A 27,352-nucleotide genomic window follows, 5' to 3' on the forward strand; every position below is an offset into this window, starting at 1 on the left:
TCCATCCATCCAACCATCCAACCATCCAACCATCCAACCTTCCATCCATCCATTTTGCTATAACTGGCCATCTCAGCTAGGTGAAATGGGATGTTTACCGTTCTAAAACTATAACACATTTAAAGATGCCATGTGGGTGTCCACTTAGAATTACTAACCGGGATACTGAGAATTTGGAGGAGAGAGAAAAGCTTGTAGGCTGGGAGAATATCTGATCCAGTCTTCACCCTCAGTGACGTACCTTTTCCCCCGGACTTAATGGGAGCTAGTGTAGAATCACATTAGCTGCGCAAAGAGATTTATAACAGCCCTACCCTTATTTGTAAGAGTGTGCTAGCTCGAGAAAATTTATAAAAGCAGCTTTAAAAATAACCTTGGAAGGAACATTGTCAATAAGAGGCTTTTAAAGTCTGTCTTACATGAAGTATTTAACTAGGAGACTTGAAAACTCAGCAGATTCAAATACAGTATATCATGTGTTAACCTGAGTTTGGTTTTTGAGTGGCTTAATGTGTGAAGTGAACCTTACTCGATGAACTTAATTTAGGATTCAATGAATGGTGCAAATCCAGAAAAATGGATTTACTTGAGTTAGTTAAGGGTGTGAAGAATCCAAATTGTACAGGGGCTAGTGTTTAAAAGATGTTTAAATATGTTGAGGAGGAAGACATATAGAGATAATACTTTATTCAGAGATACAGTCCTCAAAGTTAAATAATAATACTTTAATAGCAGCCAATAAGCAAAATTCAATAGCCAGAATATAGGTACTGTATTCAATCTGGCTTAGTGGTTGCTGTTATGGTATCATTATTGAACTTTATAGAATAAAGGTATTCTGTCCACCAAACTTGCCTCTAATCCAGTATTACTATTATGTTATTCACTTTTACGTCATATCCAAAAGTAAACTTTGCTACCTGTAATAATTCTAGACTTGTTTTTTTTAACTGCTTGGTTTAATTTTGTGTGGGTTTTTTTCTGTCCCCCCACTCTTCTAAAAAAGAAACTTGATTTGTCTGCATCGTCTCTGCAGAAAAAAAAAATGCAATCTGCTTCCACAAATCAACAATCTGTTATTGTTGTTTTTCGCAATCACACGATGAAAGGAAGATTTTCTAAATCATCAGTCTTCCATCATGTTCTACCCATTTCAATAGGAATGACTTTGCTTGTCAGACAGTCACAAAATGGGATAACATGATCCCAGGACACTGCAACTGTCACAAATATGAGTCAGTTGCCATTTTGGTCACATGATTATAGGGATGCTGCAAATGTTGTAACTGTGAAAATGGTCATAAGTCACATTTTCCCAGTGCTGCTGTAAATTTGAAGAGTCATAAAAGGAACTGCTGTTAGTCAAGGGTTATCTGTATACCTTTCTTATGCCTGCTGCATTAGCTCCCCGTTTTCTCCCAGGTGCAATTCAAGGTGCTGATTATTATCTTTGAAACCCAGGTTTTAAAGGTAGTAGGTTTCAAAGATAATAATTAGCACTCTGAATTGCACCTGGATCAGGTTTTCTATGGATCAGGTTATCAGTGGGATGACTTCTCCTTAACGGTAGTTGGCTATCCTTTCAAAGGTAGGGAGAACCTGGACTTCTTTTCTGAAAAGTCATCATCTACCCTGTGTTGGAAGTTAAAACCCACCCCTCTCCTAGAGAAATGAAATATTTTAGGATATATTAAAAAGGCAGAATATTTCCCCTAAAAGAGAAGTAGAAACTCAGAGAGGCAGAAACTCAACTCCCCTTACCCTTGCTAATGGGCCATTGAGACTTGGGCAAGTCTATTCTACATAACAATTTAACAGATAATCAGAGTTGGAAGGGACCTTGTAGGTCATCTAGTCCAATCTAGTCCAAGAGGGAGACCCTACACCATTTCTGGCAAATGGCAGTCCAACCTCTTCTTGAAAGTCTCAAGTGATGACGCTCCCACAACTTCTGAGGGGCAAGCTGTTCCATGGGTTGATTGTTCTCACTGACAGAAAAATTCTCCTTATTTCCAGGTTAAATCTCTCCTTGTTCAGTTTCCATCCATTATTCCTTGTCTGGTCTACAGGTGCTTTAGATTAGAAAATAGCTTGACCCCTTCTTCCTCTCTGTGGCAGCCTCTCAAGTATTGGAAGACCGCTATCATGTCTCCCCTGTTCCTTCTCTTTGCTAGACTAGCCAAGCCCAGTTCCTGTAACTGTTCTTCGTATGTTTTAGTCTCCAGTCCCCAAATTATCCTGGTTGCTCTTCTCTGTACTTTGAGTCTCAACATCCTTTTTATAGTTTGGTGACAAAGATGTACCTCCTTCAGGCAGACCCATAATAAGAATTGCCCAAAGCCCTTTCATCAACCAAGCCTGGGACTCAGGACAGCCTACAGAGTTGCCCCTGCATGGCCCCATGGGAGTCTGACAACCAATCAGAATACAAGCTCAAATTCAAATCCCAGCAGAGGGTATAAAACCCAGGGTCTCTCAGCAACTCTTCCCTTTTTCGCTCAGGAGCTCCAAGGCATGTGATCCTGTCCACCATTAAACCATCTTTCCAAACAGCCTCTATGTTTCCAGTGTCTTTCCTCCCACCTGGAACTGAACCCAGGGGGATATTTCTTCCAACACTAGATATCAGAAAGTATGACTTTTGCATGGCTATCCCTACCTTATGAAAATACCCTCCTCTTCTCTCCGCCCCTCTCTGTGACCTGGAATTTGCATTTCTGCTTAGAGAAATATAAGCTTTCAAGAATAGCTATCAAGTTCTTAATTTCTCAGTATTGCATGGCCGCTTATAAACAAACCAGTCAGTCAACCAAAAAAAAAAAAGAAAAGAAAAGAAAAGAAAAACATCTTATTTCATTTCTACAAAGAAATGGCAGTTTGGCAGGGAGCCAACATTTATTCCAGGCAATGTTTAAACCAGGGGTGTCCAACCTTGGCAACTTTAAGACTTGTGGACTTCAACTCCCAGAATTCCTCAGCCAGCAAAGCTTTCCTGGCTGAGGAATTCTGGGAGTTGAAGTCCACAAGTCTTAAAGTTGCCAAGGTTGGACACCCCTGGTTTAAAACATTGCCTTTCAGAGATACTGATATTATACGTCGTGTCCTCCTAAAATAAATAAAATGTTTAATACTTAACTTACAAATGGTCCTTCGTAATCTAATAACAGTGTCACGGCTTAACAGTTTTATTGGCCTTTACTTAAAAAAAGAGAGAGATTTTGTAAGGTGCGTACAAATCGAGGGTTGTTTTCATGTCCAAAAAATCATAAGAAGAATCCGTCTCAACCCTGGAATTCCCAGAAGCTGTCCTTTATTTTGCTTCTGTGGAAAGTGAAATCCCCAAGGATGGAAACCAACATTGCAAAATGTTAGGGATTATTGAGTAGCACCTAAAACTATTTATCACTAGGGCCATGTTGGATTACAGGTAATCCTCAATTTACAAACATTCATTTAGTGACAGTTCAAAGTTACAACAGCACTGAAAAAAGTTAAATGTGACTGTTTTTTTTCACACTTATGACCATTGTAGCTTCCCCATGGTCACATGATCAAAATTCAGACAATTGGCAACTAGCTGTTGTGGTTTGCCGGCAGCTGGTGCAGACAGCAGCGGAATCGTGAGGAAGTGAGGAAGAACGGGGACCAGTCAGGGAGTCTGGAGACGACTTGGACAAGGGTCCTGCATCGATGTAGAGATGGGACCAGGACCATCTGGGAGTGGGGTGCTGCCTCTGGAGCCCCCGGAGTCTGGCAGCAGCGAGGCGGAGGACCCAGGGGAGCCTGTTCCCAGTGCACATGTGCACAGAGCTGAAACAAAAGGGGCGACTTGGGAGTAAGGCTGGGAGATGATTGCCCCTCTCATAAGGGATAAAAGTCAGGCCTAAATGATGAAACCTTTGCAGGAAGCAAAGTAGTTCGATCAGTTCAGAGTCATCCTTGAAGCTCTTTGTACTTCTGTTGGTTTTTTTTTTTTTTTTGTATTTCTCTTTTCTAGTTCATTTGATTCTTCTGTTTTTGGCAGCACTTCACAGAACTGAAATGTGGGGCCAGGACCATCTGGGAGTGGGGAACCATCTTGGGGGACTGTTTGAGATTAATTCCAGCTGAGAATGAAAACAATTCCCAGCATTGCAATAAAATAACTCTTGTTTTTAAAATAAGTTTGTGCGTGATTACGGTTTAAGAAGCCTGGGTCAGAACACTAGCATATATTTATGATGGTTATAGCCTCTTTAGGATCATGTGATCATTTTTTGCGACCTTCTGAGAAGATATGTCAGTGGGAAAGCTGGATTCAATTTGCAACCGTCTTACTAACTTAACTGCAGTGATTCATTTAACAAATGTGGCAAGAAAAGTTGCAAATTCACTTAAGAACTGTCTTGCCTAGCAACTGAAATGTTACACTCACTTGTGTTGTAAGTTGAGGACTGTCTATCATACCAAGTTCTAATATGTTCGATTTTGACTTAGTGGAATGTTTGAACTTAGCCAGTATGGTTTGGAAACCATGCTTTATGGCTTAGTATGATGTCTGAACAAGATTGCTATAGCTTCTTAACAAATCATGGTTAAATAAAATGCATGATACTAATTCATCCACATAGCTGTACAGGTAGTCCTCGAGTTATGGCCACACTTGGGCCCAAAATTTATGTTGCTAAGTGAAACATTCGTTAAGTGAATTTTGCCTCCGTTTTACAACTTTTCTTGCTACAGTTGCTAAGTGAATCACTGCGGTTGTTAAGTTAATAACATAGTTGTTAAGTGAACCTGGCTTCCCCATTGACTTTGCTTGTTAGAAGGTCACAAAAGGGGATCAAAGGACCTTGAGACATCGCAACCATCGCAAAATATGAGCCACTTGCCAAGCATCTGAATTTTGATCATGTGACGCTGGAGCTGCTGCAAGGTATGTGAAAATAAGTGTGAAAAACGGTCATAAGCAGGGGTGGGATTCAAAATTTTTAACAATCGGTTCTGTGGGTGTGGCTTAGGTGGTGGGCATGGCTTGTTGGTCATGTGACAGGGTGGACGTGGCTTAGTGGTCATGTTATTGGCTGGGTGTGGCCAACCCAATATCACTCACATCGAGGCACGCATCTCCTTGTCTGGCCTCTCATGACTGTGGTGGGGATGCTGCAACAGTCGTAAGTGTGAAAAATGGTCATAAGTCACTTTTTTCAGTGCCATTGTAACTTTAAATGGTCACTCCACACAAGCAAAGTACCAGCAAAGGAGGAAAAAATACTTCAGAGAAGTTCCAGAGACAGGAAGTCTAGTCCTGCCAAGAATGTAATAAAAGTTAATGGAGAGGCAATTTCTGTAAGCAACACCAGAATGTTTCCTTCCTGCCTTCCTTACAGGATTAGGCCAGTAATTTCTTCTAACAACCGCTTCTCTGAACTGCTTAGAATGTTAACAATCGGTTCTAGTGAATAGGTGCGAACTGGTAGAATCCTTCCCCTGGTCATAAGTAACATTTTTCAGAATTGTCATAACTTTGAACTGTCACTAAACAAACTGTTGTAAGTTGAGGACTATCTGTACTAGATTCTTAATGACTCCTACTACACCCAAAAGTATGAGACAAACTGACTCTGCTCAAAAACACCCTTTGAAATATTGGCATAACATCTTTTATGTACTAGTAAATCTTACACCTTCATGATACTATCCTCCAATGTTAACTTGTATGAAACCCCCTTTGGCTAAAGATGGAACTAAGTAGAGCAGAATGGAATAACAGAGTTGGGGGGGACTTTGGAGGTCTTCTAGTCCAACCCCCTGCTGAGGCAGGAAACCCTCTACTATTTGGGACAAATGTTTGTCCAACATCTTTTAAAAAACTTCCAGTGTTGGAGCATTCACAACTTCTACAGGCAAGTTGTTCCACCGATTAATTGTTCTAACTGTCAGGAAAGTTCTCCTTAGTTTTAATTAATTAATTAATCAATCAATCAATTAATTAAATTAATCTGTTTGACTCCAGTTCTAATTTTAGAGATGCAAATGGAATTGATCGATGGATGGGAAGGCCTATTAAAACACTCACACACTCACACACAAGCACATATGTAGACACACACATGCATGCATGCTGGATAAGATCCTCTGACCAAAAATATATCTGATTAGCTTGTTTCAACAGAATGTAGCATTTGAAGGCTGCACATAGATAATATCCTGAGTCAGTCTTTCATTGCCCGTTTTGCTTTGAATCAAATGCTTTGCTTGCAGCTTTCTTGTATGCCATCCCTAGTTGCTTTCGGTGAGATAGGCAGCTATATTAAACTAAAGAAATAAATAAAAAATAAATTAATAAATTATGATCTTCTTTCATAAAAGAAACTGACCAGATGGTATGAGATTTGTCTTCAGAGGGCATTTTTCAGTCCTTATGTGATAGCCATCACAACTGTGGCTCTCTAAAGCATATTACAAGCTACGCCGCTAATAGTAAGCCCCATTAAACCTTATTTTAGTTAGATCTCCTAGACAGCTTAACTAATCTCAGAAAAAGCAAACATATGGTTAGGCCAAGTTAATATTTGAAAGAGAAAGATTACAAAACCCCAAGGTTATAAGATACACTTGGCAGTTCAAAAGAAATCATGCAGGTAATCTTTGACTTATAATCATTTGTTTAGTGACCGTTCAAAATTACAATGGCACTAAAAAAGTGACTTATGACCATTTTTCACACTTACTACTGTTGCAGCATCTAACTTAACAATTGCAGTAAATTCACTTAAGAACTGGGGCAAGAAAGGATGTGAAATGGGGCAAAATTCATTTAATAAGCGTCTTGCTTAGCAATGGAAATTTTGGACTTAATTGTGGTTGTAAGTCGAAGATTACCGGTACATTATTCTGGAAGACGGTTCAGAGTTGAAGTAGGCTGGCATCTTTAGAAACCTGAAATTGCTGTGATTCCAATACATTTGGAAGACATCAGATTGAGGGTGTTTGTTCTTTGAATTATCCAGCTCTTGTTCATGTTATTACCATCCTTGTACATTAATGTTGCTGGCTAATTTCAAGCCATTAAAACAATAATCATGCTGCAAGTACTCTGAGTCCTATTCAATACATTGGGAAGGATTGATTGAGAAGCAAAGGTAGACAATCTAATTTTGGGGTCTAGAATGGAACTCAGTGTCTTCCTTTTCTACATTAAAGCTGAGTTTTGTAAACTACATACAGCCATGTTGTGGAAACCACTGAAAATAGGTTCCCCATGGATAGACTCCAGCAGTGAGGAAATATCACATAACCAGGCGGGTCACATCCAATTATTTTTTATCCTACTCATATCAACTCCAGAGGAGATACGGTTGTGCAGGAAACAGTCACATGACCAAGGCAATCCCTTTGATCTATGCCTGTATGCATTAAGAACACAACATGGGAGTCTAACACAGAGAGAATTTTTAAATGGCTTCCCTGCTACGGAAGAAACACATCAAGTTGGATCTAAAACTTTCTCACTTTCTCGCAGTATTACACGATGTCAGACAAATGCTCACTATGAAAGGTGCATGTGGATCAGCATTAAAAAGGCAGCAAAGTATGTATAGCAGTCTGCAAGGCAACACAATCAAATACAACAAAAGCAGATCTGCGGGCAATTATCCAAAATACTGGTCCACTCAACGATGGCAAAGATGAAGTCAGTTCACACACAGGAGGACAGAACCATGCACAAACCAATAACAGTTCACTCTGGGAAACTCTTATGATTACTGGAAATAAAAGCAAATGGGCATGAAGCACATTAGAATATGAATCAGGAGTTCCATTCTCTCGTTCAATTCACCTGATTCATAAAGTAGCTTGCATGTAAAACCAAAACAGGATGTATCAAAGCAAAGCTTCCTGCTCCATCACTGTATCTATAGGTCAATAAACAGCGGCATCAAAGAGGTAGATTTTCCTACAAGGATTATTATCTGTGCGTAACTTCATATACAAATGACCATTCAGATATTTATTTCGCTTTGCATGTTTGTTAAGGAGCTGCTCTTGGGAATTGGCAAGGCGTTAACAGATATTCATGTAAAATCCAGACAGAATCACAATCTTCTTACATAGAGGGTGGGAAACCAATACATTTTCACTCTAATACCTGTTGGGACATTGGGTCCCTTTGAAGTTATCTATTACCTTGATGTATGTGTGTGGATAATTCAATATTGAAAATCTGTAAAAGGCAACTGAGAATGAGTTATTTTAAGGCACAGAAGCATATTGGCAATTACTAATAACTTTAATTAAGCTACTTTGGGATTTTACACAAAGGAAGTAAATGAAATGAAACAATTGCAAGGTCTGAGCTGCCTTTGAATTCATTTGAATCATAAGTAATTGAACATTCAGGGGTATTGGAATATGTAGAAATAATAATAATAAAAAGGTGGGCTGGTATTTTAATACATACATTTGCAAATTGTTGATAACAACAGGGCCTGTATGGTTTATGACTGCTATGGTTACCATTATTTTAAACACACTGTACACTTCAATCTGGCAAACAGTGTAGAATTCAATTATTTCTGTTGGAAAAAAAATATTCCATTTGAATAGCTCCCATGAAGTTAAAAAGGAACATGATTCACATGAGAATAAAACAGCTTTTGAAGCTGAATTTCCTTTGCAACCAGAAATAATTTTATTCAACTTTTCATTAAACCATGTGTCCATTCAAAGCATATTGTTAGCTGTGCTAAGGATTATCACATGCTTCCTTTTGGGAAGCATGTTTGATTTTTTCCTTTGAAAGATGGATAATCAAGTTAAGGGCTATATTTTGATGTCCAACGTGTTATACTTAAAGGTAAATCTGATATAGAATTCATTTCTAACTGGAAACTTTTCTTAGATTAGGTTTTACTGTATGGATTTGTGCCACATCCTAAATATGACTTATTATACATTTAATTTATATTTTAACTTTACAAGCAATTAGAAGATGTTATTCTATACTTATAATTAGATCATCTATAATTAGAATTACATTGCCTATATTTCCAGTTACTATGTATAAACCATGTTAATCATACTCTTTGTTTAAAGTTCTTAGTTTAGTCTTAATCTAGTCTTAGCTTTTCCTAGTTAATCTTATCTTAGTCCTCATTTAGTCTTAGTTTAGTCTTAGTCTTAGCTTTTCTTTTACAAATCAATGATACATTTGTATACAGGAAGAAGTGGCCAAGCCTGGGGGCAGAGTCAAAAGAGGGTTTAGCTTAGAATGTAGGCACAAGCAAACAAAGTCCAACTTTCCTTGAATTCTGATAACCTGTAACTCCTAGTAGGTGCTAACCGTTAGTTGAGAATATTCCTGTGCATAGGTATGAGTAGTAATAAATCAGTTTAATTGGACTTTCATGATCTTCGCTGCCTGACATTTGACATTTAGCTTGAGATAGCTAAAGAAACATTAATCTCCTTGACTGTTCAGATCCTATGTTTTTGTTATTAACTTGTACTTTCTTAATTATATTTTACTATTTGATCTTTTGATATGCCTTTTATCTATCCTGGTGTGTACTTAATAATGTGTTTAGTAAATAAAATGAAGTTAAAAGAATAAAGCCTTTGGGTTGTGTTTTGTTTTAAATGCCCATTTATTCCATTTATTCCATACATACAATAGTAATAGTAATAATAAGTATTGATCTAATAACAAGGGAAAAACCCAAAATTTAGAGACACAACCCACATTTTAATGCAGAAAGCCTAAAAAAAAATCACAGGATTTCAGAGTTAATATTTAAGTCTGGCAAAGGCCCTTGATGGTCCATACACAGTGTAATGCAGATCCTTAATTAAAATAGTTTATCATTAGGGTAATTTAACAGAGATCCCTGGCTACGCTGTTCCTTCCAGCCCTTCCTGTTCAGTATTACTGCATCCTATGACAACCTATTTTTCCCTCCTGTTCATTTTTCATGCATTCAAATGAAAGATGCAATTAATACCAATATGTAATCAAACTACTTAAAAATCCTTGAGATTATATTATATCTTGATTTATTAATTTCCTCCAAATGCTAAATGTTATTTGTTTTAACTTAGGGATCTGCATCAAATATCTCCATTTATTCTACCCTTCTTGTTAGCAATCCACATTTTACTGAATTATTATTTAATATTCTGGTTTATCATATTCAGAGCTTTAGAATCAAACCCATATGTTTACTTTTAATTGCAGTTTCCTAAACCAAGCCTATTTCATAATGAACAGTGAGAAGTCCACTTGTTTTAATAAATCATACTTAATGCAAATCACAGTACAGATTCAAAAGTAATGCCAATGTGAAAAAAAAATGGAAACTTGATTTTAGATTTTCATGATTAGAATGATTTTGTTATTATAGAAATGGTTGAAATGTTATGAAATGTGTAGCAAAGTTAAATACAGTATTTGTATTTCACTGCATGGAAAGTCAGAAATCACTTTTTTCTCTCTGCACTCTCTCCTTAGTTTTCTAATTTTTGGGGGGTTTTCTGTATTTTTATCTTGTAATGAAACTATAATAATATAATATAATATGATAAGATATAATATAATATATAATATTTATATCCTATGTGAGAGAGTTAAAAGAACCAATATTTTTATGTCTTATTTTACCCTATGACTATCATTAAGTGTTGTACCTTATGATTCTTGACTCTTGACGAATGTATCTTTTCTTTTATGTACACTGAGAGTATTTGCACCAAGACAAGTTCCTTGTGTGTCCAATCACACTTGGCCAATAAAGAATTCTAATCTTCTAATCTTCTCACACCAGGAATTAGAAAGTTAAGGAGATTCATTCCTGTGGACCTTAGCTTTAAGTTATAAGATTGAAGTCTCATATATTGCTTTCTAAAGCAGACTGTTTCAACAAAATAGATTGGTCATTAGATTGCTTGTTGGATTGTTAGCATTTGAAGAAACTCTTTTTCAGTTGTCCCATGTTTCATTGAATCTGTTAATGTATAACCTAGCTTTTCTAAAGCTGAGAACTGCAAACTGCAAAACTGAAGACAATTGGGTACAACTTGGATAAGATCTCGCATTTGCCAAAGCAAGCAGAACATTCTAGAGAAAAATGGCCTCCACATTCAAGATGGTGTGAATGAGATCGGCTAGCAGTAGAGGTGATAGAAATCAGTAAACATGACTATTTCAAAAGCATTAAATATTGTGAAGTACGGCACAAAACTCAACAAACCAAGTATGTTTTATCTTTTTGTTATTAATGTTCATTTATATCACTGCTGTTTGTAACTATGGACAAAATGGATCACAGCTGGTAATTTTGAACAGTTTTAGATGCTTTGCTAATGACTAACATGCACAATCTTGTTACGTATGCCATTTTACTTCAAACACCTGCCTTCAAAAAAAAAATCCAACATTAATGCAGAATATGTAAAATGGTGAACCAGAAGTAATGTTTTTCTCTGCTTTATGCTATATTTTATGCCTTTCATCCTTGTTTGAAAAATATTGTTAACAATATATTGCATATAATATTATAATACTGTAACCTGGACCCTGAGAGCAATGCCAAAGAAGAAATCATATAAATACAGCTATAAATAAATGCTGGATATAATTTAATTTTTTTAAAGGATACAGATGAAAATTTTCTATTAAACACATTAGCAAGATTATTTTCAAAATTTAACATTTGTCACCTATTATTATTATTATCATTTTGTCAATATGTCTTCAGTGTAATTTGGATGAAGAATATGTGGATTTAAATAGCTCTCTCCCAGTGTGATGATAAAGTTAGAAGAGAGAGAGACAGAGAAAGAGAGGGAGAGAAAAAGAAAGAGAAAGGTACAGAAAGAGTAAGAAAGCAGAGAAAGAGGGAGAGAGGGAAGGAGGGAGGGGAGAGAGAGAGAGAGAGAGAGAGGCAGGAAGAGAGAGAGATCTAATTGAACATAGAAATCAAGAAGAATGGAAGACTTCTAGAAAATGATTGAGCTACCATATCTCAGCAGAAGAAAACCAGTGACCACAAGATGGCAGCAAATAGATACTAAAATGAAACTTCTCTACTGCCACCTAATGGATGAATGTTTGCAACCAAAATATGGTAGCTCTACTAATGGTTGATCTACATTTGCATTGAAATACGACAGCTTCCTCCTTCAAATCCGGACCATTCTGCCCACCTGTGATTTCATAGTAAGGAGGGGTTTTTCCTCCGGAGACTCCTCCCTCGGTATCTCCTTCATCACCATGGCAACAGCCTTATCTGCCGCCCTAGATCCTTTCCCCTATAACAGTGAAATCAACAATGACTTGTGTCAGGAGGAAATGTATGACATTCCTGTTACAGATGTAGAAATAGCTTTAATATGACATTATCATCATCAGTTTCAATTCCCTTCCTCGTCTCCTCCCGCCAAACAAACCAACAAAAAAAAAGCAAGAAGTTAAACTAACATGTAAAATAGTGGAAGCAAATTGTTGGTGCTGGAAACAAAAATGATCATTTTAAAGCAGTTAAGCAATCACACAGGTGTTGGCATAGCTGTTAACAATAAGATATAATATATATATTTATAGATGCATGATGTCCAATCCAACATACTTTATTACTTTCCAAGTGATAACCGTTTGTTTCAATCTCATTTCAGTTTTCCATAGATGATACAATGCATTATTTAAAGGAATTTTTTCATGGTGTCTGATCAGAAATTTTGGAGCTGTCTTTGGTGGGACATGTCCTTAATGTGGCCTCCAGAATTTGCTGCTAAATTGTCATTTTCCTGGGTCAGTAAGAGGATATATTTACATCCATTGGGATAATTGAATTAAGTTCAGGTTAAAATTATATTACATTTAGGATTTCTCCTGGCCAAGTCATTTTAGAAGCAGATCTTACAGCACACCAAAGAGCATAGGAAGTTCCCCACCCCCTAAAAATAGCCAAATTCTTCTATATTTGGTTTCCTGGTGGGCTGCAATTTAATAATTTCATTTGTACAATATTTAGGATGAATATTGGACCACTTACTGCCGTGGGTTAAATTATAAACCAGCCTCCACTCCAGTCTGAATCTCAGAGAGCTTGAACTCGAGAGCTGTAGACATAGCACTTCTCCGTAAAAAGATAATTTTCATCTATCTAAGATTGTTGTGGAGGACAAAAAGGCTTATCTCTCCAAGTTGCAGTGAGACACACAAAGAGGTATAGTCCTCGACGTACGACCACAATTGAGCCCAAAATTTCTGCTGCTAAGTGAGACATTTGTTAAATGAGCTTTGCTCCATTTTACAATTTTTTTTGCCACCGTTGGTAACTGAATCGCTGTGTTTGTGAAATTAGTAACATGGTTGTTAAGTGAATCTGGCTTCCCCATGGACTTTGCTTGTCAGAAAGTCTCAGAAGGTGGTCACTGCAATTGTCATAAATATGAGTCAATTGTCAAGCATCTGAATTTGGATTAAGTGACCATGGGGATGCTGCAACAGTCATAAGTGTGAAAAACGGCCATAAGCCTCTTTTTTTCAGTGTCATTGTAACTTTGAACAATCGTTAAATGAATGGTGGTAAGCCAAGGATTACCTGTATATGAATATTTCAAAACATTGTGCTTAATGAGGAGGTTTTGCTAGATTAACAAGATGCCAGATCAAAGTTAAAGTTGTAAGATTGGACACCATGTGTGACATTAATTGAAAAATAATTTAAATCAGTATGAACGTTTCTCCCCCCCACCTTCTCCTTTGCGAATACCATCATGCTGAACACTTTCACTGTTGTTAGTCCTGGAAAGACTTCAGAGAATCTGCATCAATGCCTCATTAACATTGTCATATAAATTTATCAGGTTACTGCTTTCCTCCATTTTCTCTTTTTTGTCTTCTTTTCTTAGGAGATCAGAGATCGGTATATACTGCAGTTCATTTCCCATCTCACCCACCATGTAATGGAAGCTTCAGTTGGCCAATTATTTTACGATAATTTTAACCCATTAACTGCACAGCACAGTTAGCTAAAAAAAGTATCTTAATTTCTTACTGGGGCAGAAGAAGCTACCCATTATTTTCCTCTGAACTTGAATTGTTAAAAAAAGAAGAAGAAGAAGAATTATGATGATGATTACTAGGACATCAAGAGTGACGTACCAAAACTTGCAAAAAAAAAAAAAAAATAGAGAGAGAGAAAGAGAGAGAAAGAAAGAGAAATTAATTTAATTCTCTCTAGAGCAGCAGTCCCCAATATTTGCAGCTTGGCTGGCGGGGGTGGAAGGGGAGGGGAACTGGACTGCTTGAGTGAGCAAATTGAGTTGTGCGCACGTGCATTTCAGCCCCACCACTCATGCGACCAGATTGCAAATAGGCTGTGGTTCAGTAGTGGGGGTTGGGGACCCCTGCTATAGAGAATTCAACAACTCCCTTCTTAAAACACAATAACAAAACACAGATACAATACATGTTGCCTTAAGAGACAAAACAGTTCTAAAGTTCATTTTTACAAAAGTAAAAATGGCAGAAATCAAGGAACTTCTTTGGGAAAAACCATACCGGTGACAGCAAAAACTTTCTTCAAACTGGCTTTGATATCTAATGCCAATGGTGACCCACCATATTCAGGTGCCCAGCATGACTATAATAAAAACATTCATTTTTAAACGATTATCTTGTATGTTTTAAGCTAATGCCCCCATCATAAACCATTTTAGTTCAATATCGCAGATTTTCAATTCTGTCTTTCTTGCTACAACAGAAAAGTATCTTTCGGAGAGGTCCTGTATAAATAAAACACTATTACAACTTTTAAATTCCTTCGGATGCAATTGTAAAACCGTGTAGATCTCTGAAGTTTCGTTGTGCTGTGTGTATGTGACGAAGTCCAGTAATCGGACAATGTTGATCAGATGTTTTCCTGATTTATGATAAAATGCAATTATGATCACCCTAATGCCAGGTCAAATCTGACTGCAGGTAGTCCTCAACTTATGACCACGACTGCCATGAATACATGCCGGTTCTCAACTGCTTGAATTTTGATCATGTGACTGTGGAGATGCTGTGATGGTTGTAAATGTGAGGACATAAGTGGCAGGTTACTTTTTTCTGTGGTAACTCTGAGCAGTTACTAAATGAATGATTGTAAGTCAAACACCACTTGAAGTCAACTGGAGCAAAAGATTACAGTAATAGCTTAGCTCTGCTAAGCATTGGCTACTATTCTTGAATTATCCTTTGCATGGAGACAACAGCAATATCCAGCTTGGTGACCCGAATTGTAACTATCTTTCTATCCTCCTGATAGGGCTATAATGGGTTCTTTAAGGTCAACTATCAATAAAGGAGAATATTTGTCACTCGGGGTTGAAATGAGGGGTCCTTGATGCTCTCCGAGCTTGGCTGTTTTCTTGCAGATGTTTTATTACCAAACTAGGTAACGTACAGGTGATGTTATTTTTTTAGTTTACTTTATTGTCATGGCACCTTGTACAATGAAATCAAACACCATCTTCAGTGCACATCATGACCATGATCATGAAAATAAACACAAACACACATCTATCTAGTTTGGATATTGAAATATCTGCAGGAAAACAGCCAAGCTCAGAGATCACTAAGGACCTCAACTAGATATTAAAAATTGCCATTTGTATGTGTATATAAATATAAATAATATATACATGCACACACATGGAAGTCCAGCTGTAGAACTATTTCAGCAGTGTAAAACTAGCTCCTTAACCATAGCATGAATGAAAGAGTAAGACTGATGGTACAAGTCTTCTATTTGTTGGAACTTCACAGGACCATTTTTTCACTGAGTAAATTTTTAGGCCTCTTCAAATAATTTTCAAATGCTGTATTGAATTGGTAGTAATTTTCAGGAATTTAATACACTGGTAGTAATTTTCAGGAATTTAGACATAGACACTTTCCTGTTCAGCAAGACTGTTAGCAAAAGGTATGCAGAAAGGAACAATAGTCTACCCTGCATCAGCTCTCGGGGTGGAAAGGTAAATGATGGATCATTTGAAAAGTTGCTGAATAGGAATCCATAAAGGTATTCATGGGATTATGAATCTTTGGGAATCTTACTGGTGACTGGCTCCCTTATTGTGCAAGAAACTTGGAGAAATGTGAGATGGGGACAGGTACTAGCAGTCTAGAACTAAGATTACAAAACAAACAAAATAAATTTGGATGGCAAGAACAGGTAAAAATAACGCTCTTCCATAAAGGCAACACACCAATTCACTTAATGTGACTTACGATGCATTGTACAAGGAAAGGAAGTGTTCTGGCACATGGCATAGTATTATATACATTTTAGGTTCTACTTATTCCCACGATTTCATCTGCTTATTTTTCTGAGTAGGAATTATGATGTAGAACTTCATTGGAAATAAAAACATGGAAAGCCACAAATGTGGCACCTGTATCTTGATTAGCAACATCTATATTCCAGATTTTAAGGCAATATTGTTTCATTCCAACCAAGTCAAGCTGTGCCTGCTTGATAGTATAAAATAAAGCATTTATTTGTTTGTTACTTATAAAGTACCATCAAGGAACCACAGTTCTGAATAACACCGGTATCCAACTTAACATTTTGAAATAATGTACAAGAATCTCCATATCCAAGAATCTCCAAAGCATGCTCATGTAAAAAGCATGCTTCTTCCCTGTTGCACACTTTCATTATACCCAAACTGCAAAATGCACAGCATTGTGAATTATAATCGGGATATGGTATTTTATCTGATGAAAAGCACATTCTGATTGCTAAGCGGTTACAAAAATTATCTGGCCAAATGTGCACAAGTTTTATGTATGGTTCCCTCTGTGGCAGTATCCTTTGAAGCGATATATACAGTCTATATATATGCGGCTGTTGTTGCGCTAGCAGTAAATGGCATGCGGTGCTGGCAAAAGAGCGCACGCCTTTCGTGCTGAAGGTTGTAATAAAAGCAAGTTTCGTCAGTCGGAAAAGATGCATTAGAAAACATGCGATGCTTTTTAAATGTCCGGCACAGGAGGAGGAAAAGAAAAACCCACCAAGGCAAAGATCAGCTTGCATTTTTGAAGCCACAGCCACTTTTTCTTCAAGGTCTCACCTACTGCCTGAAAACAGTCATGATACTCATATTAGTGCTTGTTAATCAGACAATCCATCAATTAATCATCATCATCATCATCATTAATCCACTGGATGGCTGTAATCATCAAAATACCATATAAAATGCTATTTTTTTGTTCCACAAGGGTAATCCACCATTCCTGTTATTTCTGCTGTAGAAGACCGCAAAATCCTCACGGAAGTTGTACTGGATAGTGAAAAGGCTGGAAAAATAGGGTACTATAACACAGAACCATAGTCATCTTCAAACATACTCCTTTCCTGGCTGAAAACAGTCATGGTACTCATATTAATGCTTGTGAAACAATCAATCAATCATCATTAATCCATTGGGTGCCTGCAATAACACAACATTCCATTCCCCCCCCACAAGAATAATCCACAATTCCTGTTGTTTTTGCTGTAGAACACTGTAGAAGGTGTATTGGAGAAAGGGCTGTAACAATAGGGTACTACAACCCAGAACATAGTCAGCTTCAAATCCCCCTCCCCCGTCTCTGCATGGAACAGCAGATCAAAAAGATCTGAGAATGGCAATTGGAATTTTGGAGTGATTAATGCCTGCAATTAATGGCGGCAGGTGCAAGTTCTAGAAAACAAAGTAATTTTCTACATGACACAAAATTAATTAAGGAAATTTGCTGCAAAGAGTCTTTCTTAGGACTCTCATATATTCTGTGTCAACCCGTAAAGCATTCCTAGGCCTCTTTCCGAGTTGCCATAAGCCGGGGGGGGGGATCTGAAGAAGTAGTACGGCAATAAAAAACAGAAGTACCTTCCATGTTTATCTTACAAAGATTGTAACCTAGGCACCAGATCTTCTGCCCGCGAAAATCCTTCATTGGAGAATGTGATTGATGACACCCAGCCCATGAATGTGCTTCATTGGAGAGCCTGATTTATGACACACCCAGGAGGGAGCGGGGAAACAGGTGACCGTAAATTAGTGTGGCAAGAGTTGGCTTCATATGGGACAATGTCAACATGTTGTTCTTAATAATTTTTTTTGGATTCTTTTGAAGCTTGGCTCGAGGTTCATGATTTAATTAGGGCAATCTCCGGAAGCCTGACATTCTGTTTTTATTATAGCGAAATTCACCGAGATTCTTTGGTTAAGACTGTTGTGCTTAGATGTGTCTTTAGAAGGCTGTTACGGTGTTTATTAGGCTTGGGAGAAAAAGCATCTTAACCAAACAGTCATGGAACATTTATCGTATCTCCAAAAAACAAAAACAAAAAGTTTTTGTGAAAATGGGCTTTCTATCATTTCCCCCCTTTGCTAAACTGGGTGTGGACGTGGCCAGTGTGTAATGCATCTGCGAGTTTGACCACCCTGCCTTAGAGGAAACAGCTCTGTGGCCTCCTTTGAAAAGCACCTGGAAAAAATATGAGCTTCTTTAAATAAACTTTGCTGACACAGCTTATGTCCATTAACAAGATGAGGATATTTTGGTAACTGCTTTGTTTTACAAATAATATGCATTTCCTCTGTAATCAACTTGTATTTCCTTACTTATATAAGTAATAAAATGTGAATGCTGACTGAACCATGGGATGTAGTCCTTTTCCAGCCTTATGAGAGGACCCAGCTGTATTTGGATCCAAAATAAATATATTACTCCGAGAGATTCGGAGTCTGCCTCTTTCTCCATACTGGGCCTGACCTAGACAGTGTGCAAGACAATATGAAGCTGAAATACAGCTACTTCTCGACTTACAACAGTTTGTTTAGTGACTGTTTAGAATAAAATAGAATAGAATAAATATTTTATTGGCCAAGTGTGATTGGACACACAAGGAATTTGTCTTGGTGTAAATACTCTCAGTTTACATAAAGAAAAGGTACATTCATTAAGAATCAAGAATCATAATGCACAACACCTAATGATAGTCATAGGGTATAATCAACAATCAAATCATATTAGGAAACAGTCAAGTGGGAGGGGATGGGTGATAAGGAGTGGTGAGAAGATTAACAGTAATGGTAGTATACACTTTGTAAATAGTTGGACAGTGTTGAGGGAATTATTTGTTTAGCAGAGTGATGGCTTTCGGGAAAAAACTGTTCTTGTGTCTAGTTGTTCTGGTGTACAGTGCTCTATAGTGTCGTTTTGAGGGTAGGAGTTGAAACAGTTTATGTCCAGGATGTGAGGGGTCCGTAAATATTTTCACAGCCCTCTTTTTGACTCGTGCAGTATACAGGTCCTCAACTGAAGGCCGGTGGGTAGTAATTGTTTTTTCTGCAGTCCTAATTATCCTCTGAAGTCTGTGTCTGTCCTGTTGGGTTGCAGAACCAAACCAGACAGTTATAGAGGTGCAGATGATAGACTCAATAATTCCTCTGTAGAACTGTATCAGCAGCTCCTTGGGCAGTTTGAGCTTTCTGAGTTGGCGCAGAAAGAACATTCTTTGTTGTGCTTTTTTGATGATGTTTTTGATGTTAGGTGTCCATTTTAGGTCATGTGATATAGTAGAACCTAGAAATTTGAAGGTCTCTACTGTTGATACTGTGTTGTCTAGTATTGTAAGAGGTGGTAGTATAGGAGGGTTTCTTCTAAAGTCTACCACCATTTCTACGGTTTTGAGTGTGTTCAGTTCCAGATTGTTCCGGTTACACCACAAGGCAAGTTGTATAACCTCCTGTCTGTATGCAGATTCATCGTTGTCTCGAATGAGACCAATCACTGTTGTGTCATCAGCAAACTTCAGTATTTTAACAGATGGATCATTTGAGATGCAGTCATTGGTATATAGGGAGAAGAGAAGTGAAGATAGCACACAGCCTTGGGGCGGGGGTGTGTGCTGATTGTACAGGTATCGGATGTGATTCCACCTAGCTTCACCTGCTGCTTCCTGTCTGTTAGGAAGCTTATGATCCACTTACAAGTGTGTTCAGGTACCGCTAGTTGGTTTAATTTACTTAGAAGAGTGTCTGGAAGATGGTATTGAATGCTGAACTGAAGTATACAAAGGGGACCCTTGCGTAGGTATTTGGAGATTCAAGGTGTTGTAGGATGTAATGCAGAGCCATGTTAACAGCATCATCTGTCGATCTATTTGCTCGGTATGCAAACTGCATGGGATCTAACAGTGGATCAGTGATGGTTTTCAGGTGGGACAGCACAAGCCTTTCAAAGGTTTTCATAACTACAGATGTTAGAGCAACTGGTCTGTAGTCATTCAGTTCCTTGATGGAGGGCTTCTTTGGCACTGGCATGATGGTAGAACGTTTGAAGCAGGAAGGAACATAGCACATCTCTAGTGATCTATTGAAGATTTGGGTGAAGATGTGGGCCAAGTGGTCAGCACAGACTTTTAAGCAAGAAGTTTGAAGGTACAGTGGCAAAAAAGTGACTTATGACCATTTTTCACACTTGTGACCATTACAGCATGGTCATGTGGTCAAAATTCATATCCTTGGCAACTGATATCATATTTATGACGGTTTCGGTGTCCTGGGGCCAGCTGATCACCTTTTGTGACCGTCTGACTAGCAAAGTCAATAGGGAAACCAGATTTATTCAACAACCATTAACTTAACAACTGCAGTGATTCACTTGTGGCAGGAAAGTTGTAAAATGGGGCAAAACTCACTTAACAAATGTCTCCCTTAGCAACAGTAATTTGGCGCTCAATAGTGGTCATAAGTCAAGGATTAGCAAATCAGCTTAAAAATGTATCCTTTTTCAATGCTTTTCATTTGCTCTGAGCTTCTGGAGCTGGTTTGTTAAAAAGTGTGCATACTCTAAAATATTTAAACATTGCCTATTTTAATAGCAGTTTCCAGCAAAAGGCCAGGGGATATGAAGCCAACTTTTACAACCAATAGCAACCGCACTTAGACTTATATACAGCTTCACAGTGCTTTGCAGCCCTCTCTAAGCAGTTTACAGAGTCAGCATATTGCCCCCAGTAATCTGGGTCCTCATTTTACCGACCTTGGAAGGATGGAAGGCTGAGTCAACCTTGAGCCTGGTGAGATTCGAACTGCCAAAGTGCAATCAGCCAGCAGTCAGCAGAAGTAGTCTGCAGTACTGCACTCTAACCACTGCACCCCCACAGCTCACCAAGATGTAAATATTATTATAAGTATGGCTCAGAATGAAAGCTGTAATATAGCATGTCTAATATCTTAACTCACTTTTCTTAAAATAACTAACTTAACGTGCCATGCTAAAATTATTATTTGCCAGGCTCTGGAACAACATGATGACAGGCCTTTGGAATTTCCCCACTTTTAAACACACTCAAAAGACACTTTGTGGTAAAAATAAACTGACATCCAACTGTTTTCCTGCCAAATTAATGCCTAGGGAAGTGCAAAGCTTTGCTTCAATAATGATTTAAGTAAAGCACTCCTTTGAAGCCCCTTCATTACACAATGTGTTCCTTCTCTAATGAAATAAAGCTGCTGCATTACTTTGATTTAATTGGTACTCTATCAATCCGAACTCCTGAAATATGTGTCCAGTGCATGATCAAAACCTGTTGTAACTACTACTAAATGTACAAAAACTAGGGATCTCACTCTCCCCAAAACTAGTAAGAGTTCCATCTGAGAGACTTGCAGACAAACCCTTTGATATGCAAAAGAGTTCAGCTTAACCAAAGAAGTCACATCAGAAACACAATTCTTTGCTTTGCCTTAATAATATAAGGCCCAACTCCTTTGGATCTATTTTCATACCTTTTCAGGTTTTGCGGTTGAGTTGATATATAGTGCTGAAGAAGGCAGCTGCTACCTCGTCACCAAACATTGATGATACAAATGGACAAGATGGGAAAGAGGCAAGATCATTGCATGTGTGAAAAATGTCAACTCATAAAACATTCCTATGCCCGTTTTAGTAGTTGCCATAAAAAAAAAAAGTGGGGGGAAGGAAATCTGGAAGAGCAGTGCAGCTGTTAAAAGCGAAAGCACATTCCAACTCTTATCTTTAAAAGATTGTAACTAAAATACCAGAGCTTTTGCACACGAATATATTTAATTGGAGAATTTGAATAATGACACCCAGCCTGTGAATGTGCTCAGTTGGAGAATCTGGTTTGTGAGACACCCAGGGGGAGGGTAGTATGCCAGAGTTGGCTTCATACAGGGCAGTGCCAGTATGGTGCCTCCATTGAATCCTTTGAAGTTTTTTGAAGTTTGGCTTGAGAATCATGATTTAATTAGGGAGATTGCTGGAATCCTGACAAAAAGAAGGGTAAAGAGTCAGTGAGAAAAAACACCTGAGGTGATGCTACATCCAAGTTTTAAAACAAAAGTCGTATTATAGGTAGCAATAGCAATAGCCTTTAGACTTATATACCCCTTCACAGTGCTTTACAGCCCTCTATAAGTGGTTTACCGAGTCAGCATATTTCCCCCAGCAATCTGGGTTCTCATTTTACCAACCTGGGAAGGATAGAAGGCTGAGTCAACCTTGAGCCGGTGGCAACTGAACTGCCAAACTTCAGGCAGCTGGCAGGCAGCAGAAGTAGCCTGCAGTACCGCATTCTAACCACTGCGCCTGGAAAGTTAACCTTGGATGTTGCCTCCAATGGAATGCTTATGAATTAGTTCTTGTTTGTCCGGCACCTTTTCACTTGACCCTGTTTCTCAAACACCAAAGAAGTAATAAATGAACTTATACAGGTGGTGGGACAAGCTTGAATATACTAGGAAGACAGTGGTGGGATTCTACCCGTTCTCTACCGGTTTGGTGATCGTGCACTTTGCGTGCAGGCGCATGCAGCTTTCCAAACACCAGCTGAGGCTCTGTCGCACCAATCAGCTGAGATGATAAAGAACAGAAGAGCACAGACGCGCCGATCCTGCACTTTTCTCTTCTTTCTCCTCTCAGCTGCTCGTCGGAGCTTTTTTTTACTACCGGTTCAGCCGATTTGGCTGAACCGGGCCGAACCTGTAGCATTTCACCACTGCAGGAAGGTCTTAAGAGACATTCCCTCCTCCTCTCTGCCTTACTTCCAATTCCCACCTTTCTTTTTCTCTACCCCATGTTTAGGATGCTGAACCTTACAATCTCACTTACTAAAAATTAGACGCTTAGTTTTGTAACCATTTGGCTGAGGGCCAAACAGAAGACACACTATCTGGAAGACGGGCAATAGGGGCTTGCCAGCAGAGAGTAGAAACCATGGATTCCCATAGAGGTGTTTACTGTTTGGTTCCCACTCCTTGTCTAGCAGAATAACAGAAGAGGTAGTGGAGGTCTTCTAGCCCAACCCCTTCCCAAGCAGGAAACCCTACCTTACTTCAGACAAATGGTTGTCCAATCTCTTCTTAAAAACCACCAGTGTTTTTAAGCAGAGCAACCCATGTGGTGGAGTGGCTAGACCTGGTTTTCTTTTTGCCTGCCTCCTTTTCTTGGGCAACTCTAGGTTCCCAGTCCATCTACTATAGTGAAACCTCACCTTCCCATTATTCATTCTGTATCTTAGTAATTATCTTAACTTACTGCACCTGTGTATGGTTTGCCAATTGCACAGTGGCAGATAGGACAGCACTCCAGAGGGTTAACGTCATTGCCCAGAAGATCATTGGTTGCCCTCTCCCCTCTTGGGAAGAGCTTTATAGCTCCCGCTGCCTTAAGAAAGTTCAAAACATTCTCAAAGATCTACCTCATCCTGGGAACCCTTTTTTTTTTAACTATTACCATCTGGCAGACGGTACAGAATAATAAAAACCAGTACAAATAGGCTGAAAAACAGCTTCTATTCCAAGTCAGTTGCTCTGTTGAATTCTACTGTATAGCGCAGTGTTGGTGCGGTGTCAGGAGTTTTCGGTTCAATGTGTGGAGTGTGAAGGATGTGTGTTTGTGTTTATTTTCATGGTCATGGTGTGCACTGCAGATGGTGTTTCATTTAGTTGCACGAGGTGCAATGACAATAAAGTAAAGTAAACTAAACTGTGTTTCTTAAGAAGCAACATCTGTAATGGAATGTGAGAACAGATACGGATTCTCTGACAGTGTTGCTCCCCAGCGTGATAAGCCTCAGTGTAGTGATTGTGTGCCTGTCTGACCAGTTCCTGCTGATGCTGGGAGGCCTATCAAGTTTGATAGAGGTCAGAGACGGATCCACTCTTCTCTCTGGATGTCTTCCCAGCCTGCAGCTCTACCTAGTTCTTAGTGCCCTGGGTTTACAAGCCAACATTTTCACTGCCTAATATGTTGTGATCGGTGGAGAATTGCCCACAGCGCAAAGGTAAGCTGCAAATTTGAGATCCTTGGTTTAGCTGTTATCTCTTATCAGGCCAGGCATTTTATTATAAGCACTGTAAATAATCGGTCTATCTTCCCATGTCCCAAAGTATAATATTATTGATAATCTATAGCATGTTCATAATGTCATTAAAAGTATTAACTGCATACAAATTAGGGAGAAGAGACTTGATTGCGTTTATTTCTTGCTCTGAATGCCTCCAGTGTAAGTTTAAAAAAAAAAACTTCAAAGTTTGCTACCTATTAGTTGTGACAGCAATTTAGCTTTCCAGTGTTATATTCTGGGATGAAGGAAGAGCAATATTATTTTCTTTTCATAAAACTTGGCAGATGAATTTCTAATATGGAAACTTAATAATTAATATTTCTCAGATCCTTGGTTAGGACTTGAATTACCTGTATTAAGATCTCACTAGTCTGTGTTCGACTGCGAATCTAATTGCAGATTACCCATAAAATAATAATAATTTTAGCCCAATCTAGCATGTCACTGGAACCTAGTCATGTGGCTTTTTCTTTTTAAAATCAAAACTATAGGACAGTACCACAAAGAGGCAGTAAGGTAAATGATGCTTTAAAAATCAGCACTTTAATATATCGATCCCAATAGAAAATACTGGGAATATGACATTGTCTTCATATGATGCTCCAACAAAATGCTTGACAAATGGCTTGGATTTTCTCTGTTCTCCGCAGTAGCAAACTTCCAACTACAATGTTTGCCAATACTAATTATTCTCCTATATAACACAGCCTTTTTAGAGTGGTTTATTTATAAGACAAAAATAAACTTTGATAATATGACCTCAGATTTTGCCAGCGAGGTGCCCTTCAGTGCTATAAGGTTCCAATTTTTGAAATTTCCAGGAAGTATGAGTATTAAGTAATTTTATTGTGTCCCTCTTGGCTTTTGTCCAGATAATAATAAAGTCCAAGTTTATCCTCACAACAGCCAGCTTATGAAATTATTTAGGCTTATAGTCACCCAATGAGTTAATAGGGTTGGTGGAAAAAAATTGAATCTGGCTCTCCAGTTCCCAATACCTTACGAGTCATGGTTTCAATAGATCTATCCTAAATATGAGTAAATAACTATTTATTTCCATAACATTATTGTAATAGGAAAATTTTCAAAGATATAATCAGTTCACAGGGAACACATGACCAGCCATGCATTGGACTATTGAAATGCAAACTGTTCCCTTCTTATACTTGAAACTTGTCACACACATAGGAAATAAGGGACAGAGCTTGTGCTGTGATATCACAACACATTACATCATTCTGATGAAGCCTTGCCTTGTTGCAGATGGTCCTGAATCAGTCTGATCTCTAATTTAATTTTAAACACAAAACAAAGACCTATTATTAAACCAGGAGGCAAAACCGCTAATTGGCTAAATTATGTACTTTGGATATTGCATCTATTTTTAATGGTGTACTTTCACAGAGCATGTTAAAGGAACAACCTCTAGGAAATATTTGGCTAAGGAGCATTTGTCTTAAATGTGTGATATTCCACCTCATGTTTGTCTGTCTATGTGAGGGGGACTTTATACAGAGTGGAACAAGTACCACCCTCTAAAAAGACCTCGACTATGTATCAGAACGGTCAATCAAACGGCAACTTCAAATCTCAACAAATAAATGCTCTGTCTTGCATATTGGCAAAAAAAATCAGAAAATAAAATACAAGCTGAATAGTCAAGACCTTGTTGATGATCCAAACTCTGTCAAGGACCTTGGAGTACTCAACTCAGATGATCTAAGTGCTAGAGCCCACTGTAACTACATAGCCAAAAAGCAGTGGTGGGATTCAAACATTTTTACTACCGGTTCTGTGGGCATGGCTTGGTGGATGTGGCAGGGGAAGAATACTGTAAAATCTTCAGTCAAAGGTGGTATTTGCCGGTTCTCCAAACTACTCAAAATTTCCACTACCGGTTCTCCAGAACTGGTCAGAACCTGCTGAATACCACCTCTGCCAAAAAGGCATTAAGAGTTGTTAACCTGGATTTTCCGGTTTGTCGGCTTTGCGAGCGGTAGGGATTCGCGAAGCTGCGCGATCCCTGCCGCGCTAGCCGTTTTTGGGGCTCCGATCCGAAAGGCTGCGGAGCAAGGCTGCCCTGCAGGGGCAGCTGAAGGTAGGGGGATCCGGAAAAGGGTTTGGGGGTGTTGCAGACCCCCTCCTGGCCGGCAGAACCCCTTTACCAAGACGGCGTAACGGCGGTCCGTAATGGCCGCCACAAAGAAGCCAGCAGCTGGGCAAGTATGCGCAGGAGGAAGAGGAGAAAGTTTTTAAAAGTGAAAGTCTTCTTGGTCGATCCAGGACTCTGAGATATATTTAATTTAATTCCTGGAAGTGATGGCTTTTTGGATGATTCTTTCCACAAGAGAAAGTAAGCGGCAATTCTGAGGTGCTGAAAGGAAAGTTTACTCTCCCTCCCGACGGAATTAACAAACGGATATTGAGAAACCTGTTTTTTTTCAGGTTAAACTAGCTTTATGGGATAAGTCGGAAGGGAGAGGACAAAAAATATATTTATCTGGTTGGATTTTGTTGGAGGAGATGCCTTAAGGATTTGGAGACAGAAATAAAATTTTAATAAGGCTTCAAAACACAGATTTGGATTTTCATTTTTCCTTTGTCTGATACTACCCCTGGAAGAGAAAGAGGAAATTTTGGCTTGGCTTGGATTGGTTGAGGATTGTGGACTTTGGGATTGTCTTACTTTTCTTTTGGAATATTTTGGTTGGAGTAAGAAGAAAGGGGGAAAAAAGAAAAGAAAAGATTTATAATGGCTTTCTCCTTTGAGGAACTGAGGGATGAATATGAGCAAACAAAAGCAGCCTGTAAAGATGGTATGGAAAAAGCTTTTCTATTTTTAGAAATGGCGCTGGTTAACTATGAACAGACAATGCGACAGATAGAACAACAACAAGAAGAAGACGAAGACACCATCTTGAATGAATCCCAAAATTTATCTAAGAAAGAAGGAA

The 27,352-nt window shown here is 38.5% G+C and overlaps 1 protein-coding gene across 2 annotated transcripts in view; it reads right to left on the bottom strand.

The window, feature by feature from the left end:
• Positions 1–27,352, bottom strand: part of PEX5L (peroxisomal biogenesis factor 5 like) — a 198,371-nt gene that overhangs the window by 48,883 nt on the left and 122,136 nt on the right. The window contains exon 2 of one of the 2 annotated variants that reach the window (XM_026667164.2): positions 12,184–12,288. The exons of the other annotated variant lie outside the window; for it this stretch is intronic. Within the exon in view, the coding sequence (XP_026522949.2) occupies positions 12,184–12,288 (105 nt within the window). The remainder of the gene's footprint in view (positions 1–12,183; positions 12,289–27,352) is intronic. 2 annotated transcript variants of the gene reach the window in all.

This window comes from Notechis scutatus, chromosome 4 (genome assembly GCF_049901735.1).
Source record: "Notechis scutatus isolate UNSWTSFEM ecotype Mainland chromosome 4, rNotScu1.2, whole genome shotgun sequence".
NCBI classification, from domain to species: domain Eukaryota; kingdom Metazoa; phylum Chordata; class Lepidosauria; order Squamata; family Elapidae; genus Notechis; species Notechis scutatus.